Genomic DNA, 8,762 nt, shown 5'->3' with positions numbered 1-8,762 from the left:
CTAGCTAATCTGCGAACTTTTTTTAAGACATATTCGTTTAATTGGTATGCTAACATGTATCAAACTGTGGTCGGAGTACACACCACTAGGAAATATATTACTAATTAAAACATGAAAATTTTCAGAACAAACAACCAGGTCGAGTGTTCCACCTCGTTCGTGTGTTGGCTCACTGATCAGGTTGGTTAAATTAAACGTTTCAAATAGATCAAGTAGTCTGTTTGCGTGACGATCATTGCATCTTTCAATGTGAACGTTAAAATCACCAACCAACAATATGCTCGAACTTAGGAGTGTTATGTTATCTAAAACTTTTGACAATTCTTCGAGAAATAATGCATTCACTTGAACTGAACCAGGTCTGTATAGAGATAACAAAACAAAATCTTTACTGTTTATAACAAATTTGAGAGCGACAACTTCGAACGTGTCAAAAGGAGGCAGATCAATCTTTTTATATTTGAAGTTTGATTTAAAGAATACTATTATTCCCCCATGATGCGGATCATTCAACCTCAAGAAATCCACATATCTAAACCCAGGTGGCATCGATGACTTTACTGATACATTTTCTGTGGAACCATGCCACGTTTCTACCAAAACAAGAATGTCTAAGCCGTCTTGAATCATTTTGTAAACTTTATCCGAGTTTGAATTAATTGATCTAATGTTTAACATTCCCAGCAATACATTACAATCACTCATCACATCATTTCTAGACATCACCTCTTCCGTGCTTATGCTACTGGTGTGTTTTGTTTCGTTTTCATTGGAAACGACACTATTTTCCATCTTCCAACCGGTCTTCTGACCCGGAATAAAAAACCTCGTTTATCATCAGATTCCAATTTCTTAGCTTTTTCAACCAGCATCTTGTATTCCTGTCTTTGTTCTTTTGTTAAGTCATCGCTTAGTCCAATGCCTGCATATTCTTCAGCCAGTGATTTTATTTTATACACGTTTTCCATTATTAAATTTTTGATCCCAATATTTTCAAGTTTTACCAACAAAGGTCTGATTTTATTTTCATCCTTCTTACCAAGCCGTGTTATCTTAAGAATATTTTTTTCTTTTTTTCCGTTACATCATCTTTTAAGTGTTTAAATATTGTCTCAACATTAGCATGATACATGTATGTATGTATGTATGTATGTGTGTGTGTGTGTGTGTGTGTGTGTGTGTGTGTGTGTGTGTGTGTGTGTGTGTGTATTTATGTATGTATGTATGTATGTATGTATGTTAAAACCAAAACATGATGAGTGATGAGTTTGACAGTTGTCAAACATCAAGTAACAAATGGATTAACACTTTGATTTGTATGTATGTATGTATGTATGTATGTATGTATGTATGTATGTATGTATGTATGTATGTATGTATGTATGAAGTAAAAATTAATTTCACATGAACTTTTACTGTCCAGTGCTATATGTATGTATGTAGATGCTATCAAGCTTTACAATAGTCTTCAATTTTCATCAATTAAAAAACTAGTGTCAATGTTTGATTGAATATTTATGTAACAATAATATTTTTTCATTTATGTGAACATATGCATGTAAAAACCAGTAGTATCTCAACTAAATTGTTATTAAGTTATTGGCACACCTTCTTTTTTTGATTAAACATAATTTCAATTGATAATTTAATTTCTATTTTAACTGTTGCTTTACCTTATCGCATGGCTGTTCAGTCAGAGTTGTCATGTGCAAACGTTACTTACGTATCTGTATGTTATGTCTTATGTGAGGTGCATGTTCAGCTACTGAACCGTTACCCATAAAGTTTGATTTCAACTAGGCAATGCTAAGTAAGAAAGATTTTTTTAACAGGCTCTGGGCTTGTCAAAATTGTACAATAATTGAACTGTACGTATTAAATTTCATTTTTTTTTCATTTCATTTGAGTGTGCTCAGAGGCTCAACTTCCTATCTTTAGCCTTCTAATTTTACTTTCACGAAGTTTCACAAGGTAATAGGAGTACCAAATGGTTGTTTGTTGCAAGTCTATATATTTATTTATATATATATATATACATTTATATTGATTACATATATTATTAAATACATATTAAGGTATATGCAACTATGTGTAGCTAACTATACACACTATGTATATGTATTAATATTGTGATTATGTCTTATTTACACGGTACAGTAAGTAAGTGGTACAGTAAGTAAGTGTCTGGGTGAGAATGAAATTTACGATCATCAACTATTTTGTCATGCTGTTTTGATAAATTGAAAAGATTTCACACACACATACACATGCAATCACACATACACACACACACACACATGCAATCACACATATATACACACACACATGCACAGTGAGATTTCTGTGATAAACTTTTTGTCTTCTCCTATCATTCAGTGTGCCTTTATATGTCTGCATATGTGTTTTTGTGCTGCGTGTTTTTCGTATTTGAGCGTGTATGTGCGTGTGTGTGTTTGCATGTGTATGTGTGTGTGCCTGTGTTTGTATCCTAAAAAGGTGTCTGTCTCTATCTGCTGGTACATAATTGAGTGATGTCAAACTTGAACCTGGAGTTTGCAGAATTAAAGTTCTAAGTACAAGTGAATGAGTGATTGATTGAACAAACGAATGAATGAATGTACGAAGGAAGGAATAATGGCAGGAATGAAGGAATGAATAAATGAACCAACCAACGCATGAATTAACAGATGAATAAATTTTCTATCTGCAGTTGTTACCTACTGGTTGTTAAAGTACTTTCTTGTCTATTGAGCGCAACTTATTATTATTTGTATTATTCATTGTTGTTGCAAACTGTATTATGCGTTAGTACAATTTAACTATTTCATTTAGTCTCATACTTTATTATTTTATAAGATAATTTAATCTTTGTTTTATAAAAAAAATTTAATCTCTATTCATAATGGATTAAGTGATAATATATATATATATATATATATATATATATATATACAATACATTCATGTTGAACACTGTGTGTTATCTTAATTTATATTCTCTTTAATGTTTTTTGCGCACGTATGTGTGCGCGCGTGTGTTTTAGTTTTGATGTTTGGAGAATGTTTATGGTTTGTTTATTTCTATTTGATCACTGTTCACTTTTCCACATGTGTGTTGTGTGTGTGTGTATGTTGTGTGTGTTGTGTTTGTTTGTGGTTGTTGCAGACGTCATAAATTAGACTAACAAGGTATGGTCGTTTGAAGCATGAGTATAGAATGTTTTCATTACATGACATTTTAATTAACGTTCGAATTAATGCTTATAATAAATTAATGTTATTAACAAATAATTTTTAATAATGTTTTTTTTTCAATGAGTTTTTTTGTTTTACGTAAATGTTCAATAGTTCTTAATGGCAATTAATTTTGTCCTATGTCCTTCTATTGTTTTTATATTTGTTTGAAATTGAAAAGAAAGGTTATATGCAAACGTTGTATCTATCTACCATGTATCTATATGTCAACTTTACATATGTGTATCTATCTACCAAAATCTATCTAACCTTAATAGAGATATTATTAATTAATGAATATGTTATGCTCGTATTGGCATTACTTAGTTAAGGTAGAGAGGATGTTATTGTTAAGAGATTAACATTAAGCATTCTTATTGACAGGTTCTTATTTCTTACAATAGATATATTTGTCTGTTCATTCGTTATAATGTAGATTGCATGCTGGGAAATATATGGATTTTTTTATACTGTATGTATGCATGAATGCATGCATGTATGTATGTGTGCATGTGAATGTAACGTGTATGTGTGTACATTATGTATGTATGTTAGTATATGTTTGTATGTAGGTATCTCTATATGAGGGTACATATATTTTTCTCGCGGCTAATGAATATTGATATTAATAGAAATAACACAATAGCAGCAGAAATTGTAAAAAATTTTGTATAAAAAGAAAATTGTCTTGTTATTTAGTATTTTATGATCTCACTTCATTATTGTAAGCATAATTTAATCTTCAATATTATTGTTGCAGCTATTGAAGCAATCAAGCAATAGACATTGATGACGAACTTACACATGTGAACGGAATGAACCATGCAAGCATGTTTAGGTAAATGTTCATCTCAGTTCCAGTCTGCCAACATGCTGCTAGCAAGTTTGTTGTTCATCTCCCTGGGAGTGCTGCTAAATATTGTGGATGTTGTTAGAGGCGGTGTTGCACGAGATAGCAACCAATCTATCCGTGAGTTGCTAGTTCTCTGAAATTGTTATTTTTTACTATTTTCAATTAAAGTTCACTAATTTTTTAAACTTTTAAGACTCTATTGAGATAAATTTGTCAAGAAATTTGATTTTTATTTTCAAGCTTTCGCTGTCAGCTTAATAACCATTTGGCAACATAATTTAAGTTGAATAATTTGTATAATTTGTAATGAGTTGGCAGTGCCAGCTTTCTTGAGTAATTAATTAATTATTTTTTATTTAGTACTTTCATTGCTAATGATTGCATGGTTATTATTGTAGTTTAAGAGTAAAAGACAGCAAATAATTACTTAAGAGGCTGTTAATTGCTTAACGCATATATAAAAACTCTTGTCTTAACATTGATTTCCTTTTGATGATGTGCTGCAGATCACCATCCCAATTTGGAAGTCACCTCTCAGGACGTCCTCCTCCACACAGCAACCACCACACCACGACCAGAACTTCAGCCAACCACTTCTCCGCCATCTATAGTAAGAGTCTCCACTAAATATTCCCCCGGTTGGTATTCCATTTATACACCTATGTAGTCTTAAGTTTCTGGCACAAATGTACTAACTTGAAGTGATTATTTATGCGTTTGTTTTATTTTTTTCTACTGTTTAAAATCTTTTTAAATTAATTAATTTCTTTTCATCTACCATCAAACAGATATCCAAAATAATTCTAGACAAAGCAGTAGAAATAGGAATAACAACAACAACAACACTTCTAACGGGAGCGACAACAGAAATAATGTAAATAATAAAAACAACATCAATAATAATAAAAAAAATAATAATGAGGACAGAATGTCTGAACAAAAGTTGAAGAAAAATGATCACTCCAAGAATTCAGATGATGCAAAAAGGCAACACATCAAAGGCAAACCATTGCCATTAGGTTACTTAACATTCATTCATTTGCTCGCTCATTCATTCATTCATTCATTCATTCATTCATTCATTCATTCATTCATTCATCCATTTTTTCGTTCATTTATTTGCTCAGTCATTCATTCTTTTATTAATTTCTTTACTCGTTTTTTGATTCATTTGTTTGCTGTATGTATATTCCACTGAAAACAATCACTTAATTCATTCATCTAATTTATTCTTTTATTTTCTCTTATCTTCTTACTCATCAGGCATTCATTCATCCTTAGGTTGCTTTGATCTGTTCATTAGTTTAACTTTCCATCCATCCATGTATTAATTTACAAGTCTCCATTAAATGTGTATGTGCTAAATGTGTATGGCGGATGGCAGCCAATGTGTACATATGAATGTACACCATATATGAAAACATTCACAATTTATTTATTCATTTGTCTATTATATCAATTATTAATTAATTAGATAATTAATTAATTTATTTATTGGTTCATCTTCAAATTTAACTTTTTCATCAACTTATCAATATTATTATTATTATTATTATTATTATTATTACATAAGAGCTGGTACTGCCACCGAAGCCTCGAGTCTCGATCATGTCTTCGTACACGGTGGCTGTCACGTGGACCCTTCCTGCTCCCTCTGCCACTGGCATCCCCATCGTCTTTATCAAAATTCAATACAGGGAGGTGGGCAACAACCACAACAACAACAACAACAATAATAATAATAATAATAATGGTGGTGGTAGTAGTCATAAGAGGAAGCAGGTATTTTGGAACACTGTGGAAGATGAGATTCCTCCTGATGCCACCTTCTATTACGTTAAAAAATTGAAGAATGGTTCGTTCGGTTTTTTTTTGCAATATCAAATGTAATAATTATTATTTTTCTTATTCCTCGATAGTAAATTTATGTGTCTTATTTAATCCATTCATCTGAAGAAAAAATCTCTGTGATGTGTTTTGTGAAGATTCATTTTTTATTTTCATAATTCGATGTGAAGATTTATTTTTTATTTTCACGATTCAATGTTATACGATTCCACATTATTCCACATCGTATGATACTATATTGGAGCCACCAGAACATAATTTCTTTTCAATGTTTAGACTGCAAAAGTTCTACTTTTCCAATTTTTGCAAATTGTTATTTTTATAAGCCTATAAAAACATGTTGTAGATATAAAATTTAATTCCTACGCTCATCTCATGTTGATAACGGCTAAGTTTGGTTAATAAAATGTTTTATTGTCGTCGTTATGTTTCATGTTAAGTTATCTCCATTGGCTGTTGTTTTTTTCTCTTGCCACTTTCGTTAATACAACTTTCTTTACTAGAGACTGAAGATTTTGGTGATAGCGCTGAAGATGATGATAAATTTACATTTTTAAAGCTTTTTAATAATTTATAAGATGAAACATTGATAGTAAGACGATACTAGATCCTTACTTTTAGGGTTATATCAATTTTTCAAACGATGATAAACAATAGACAATTGTTAATTGCAGGGGCCTCTTATTACTTCCGCCTTGCCTTCATCTATGCCAACCAAGACAACAGGGTCGGTCCTAACTCTGACAAGTTTGTTCTCGGTGGGTCGAATGCCATTAACTCCCGCCAGCCGATGTTCAGTCCCTACATTGTGGAGTTCAAGTCGCCGAGACCCAATACTCTGGAATTGAAATGGCAGGTTCGTCATTTGGGATGAGTGCGATGGGTTGATGGGTTATGTTGTTTCATGGTCCCAAGAACAGTCGAGCAAATAGGAAATTAATGAGTAAATAATAATTAACTTCAAGTTAGTGTGTGAATTATTTATAATTCCTGATCTCTTAATTATAAACTCTCATACCATATACATGAATGATGTGAGAATGCATCATTTGGCAAATTTATGTTATCATGGTTGTTGCAGTGTGTGTGTTGTGTGTGTGTGTGTGTACGTGTGTGCCAGTATGCTTGTATGTATGGTGTGTATGTATATATCTATGTTTACATTTGCATTTGCTCATATATGTCTGTTACATACATGCGGTATGTATGTATCTAGTGTTTAATATTAATATCCATTGGATGTTTTGTTCTTTTCCAGTCCTTCATTAATGTTTCACATTAACATTTTGAGGTTTATTTTCAACTTGTTTTATAGTGATGTGTTTTTGTTATCATCATCTTCGTTAAGGTAACTGATAATTCATAAACCTCATCCTGTTTCTACTTAATAATTTTTATCGTTCTTCATCATCATTTGTTATCATCATTCTTTATTTTTCATCATTATAACCTCTAGTTTTGTTTCGGGGGAAAAAAAATTTATTATTAAACTGTTGTTAACACATTTTACAGGTGTTGTGTATACACTTTGTGGGTGTTTTGTGTACATTTTGTACGTGTTATGGGTACATTTTGTACCAGTCATGTAGTAAGCCATAGACATGTTATGTAAATCATGTCTTAATGTTAATTATTTATGGTAATAAAATACATCGTTTTCACAGCGTAGTAAATGTATGTTCTAATGTGTTCAATGTTTTAATTATTGTTATGATTTAATGTATCGTCTAATGTATATATTGTATATGTATGTGTATTTTTTGTTTATTGCTTTGTAGTGTTATTAAATGGCTTACTCAATTTAAATACTTATTATTATTTACGCATGTAGCCTGCAGTCACTGATGTATTGTGTTGTCTAGTTACGTTATGTTGCTACTACAATTTATCATAGTAAGTATATTGCCACTTTTATGTTGTTATCGTTAGCGTTGAAGACATGTCGTTATTATATCATTGTTGCAATTGTTCAGTGAATAAATTTTATGTCGTGAAAATGAATGAATGGATGAGTGAATGAATGAATGGATAATTGGAATGTTTTAATTTATTGCTTCTCATTCAGATGTTGATAATAGGCTTGTTTGTTCGTTGACAGTCAATGATTAGTGAGTCCTCCTGCAATTGAGCTTTCCCTCCAATGCATTCATATCCTCATCTATGTACTTATTCTTTTTTTTGTATGAAACTTTTTATATTTTCATATTTTTCATTTTTAGGATTTATCTTTTGTTACTCTTAATAAGTGTGCTATGTTTTTGTTGTTATATTACTATTTGTTGTGTGTGTGTGTGTGTGTGTGTGTGTGTGTATGTGTGTGTGTGTATTTGAACGTATGTGATGTGTTTCTAAACTTGAATGTTTGCTTAATCAGCTAATGCTTTTAATGAAATAAAATGCTAGCAGAACGTTTATAATGAATAAGCTTTTGAAAACAACTTTTGTTTATATTTGTATCCAGTTTCCTTGTTATCCAGTACCATGTGTATGTTTATGTGTATGCCAAGATCTTGTGTTTCTCATTTGCTTTTTCTAAACTAATTAACAGTTTTGCTGGATCCATTGTTAATGTTATTGTTGATGTTATTGTTATTATTAATGTTATTGCTGTTATTACTTATGTTATTGCTGTTATTGTTAATGTTATTGTTGACGATGTTGTTGATGTTAGTTCTTAAGTTCATGTCAGTTCATTTGAATGGCGGTTTGTACTTGGTGTGTTGCTTTTACGTTGTACTGCCGCCTTTTCATTTATAGTCTCAGATAAAGATGTTAATTGATTAGAAGTATTTTTTGAGATTAAGGTGATTATTTTAGGAGTTAGTTAA

General features: G+C 31.2%; 2 protein-coding genes across 2 annotated transcripts; one reads left to right on the top strand and one right to left on the bottom strand.

Moving 5' to 3' along the window:
• On the bottom strand, window positions 1-968 carry HELRODRAFT_159485 (hypothetical protein; the record flags this gene model as incomplete). Its single annotated transcript, XM_009011370.1, has 2 exons — window positions 1-807; window positions 867-968. 2 exons carry the CDS (start codon window positions 966-968, stop codon window positions 1-3), a joined length of 909 nt encoding a protein of 302 aa, XP_009009618.1.
• Window positions 969-4,055: 3,087 nt separating this feature from the next.
• Window positions 4,056-7,533, top strand: HELRODRAFT_159484 (hypothetical protein; the record flags this gene model as incomplete). The annotated part of the gene is made up of 6 exons (XM_009011369.1): window positions 4,056-4,116; window positions 4,593-4,724; window positions 4,875-5,105; window positions 5,660-5,941; window positions 6,609-6,790; window positions 7,447-7,533. 6 exons carry the CDS (start codon window positions 4,056-4,058, stop codon window positions 7,531-7,533), a joined length of 975 nt encoding a protein of 324 aa, XP_009009617.1.
• Between the last annotated feature and the right edge of the window lie 1,229 nt (window positions 7,534-8,762).

The sequence above is a fragment of the Helobdella robusta genome (assembly GCF_000326865.2).
Source record: "Helobdella robusta unplaced genomic scaffold HELROscaffold_1, whole genome shotgun sequence".
NCBI classification, from domain to species: Eukaryota; Metazoa; Annelida; class Clitellata; order Rhynchobdellida; family Glossiphoniidae; genus Helobdella; species Helobdella robusta.
Note: the sequence above shows the minus strand (reverse complement) of the source record. Positions and strands in the feature narration are given on the sequence as shown.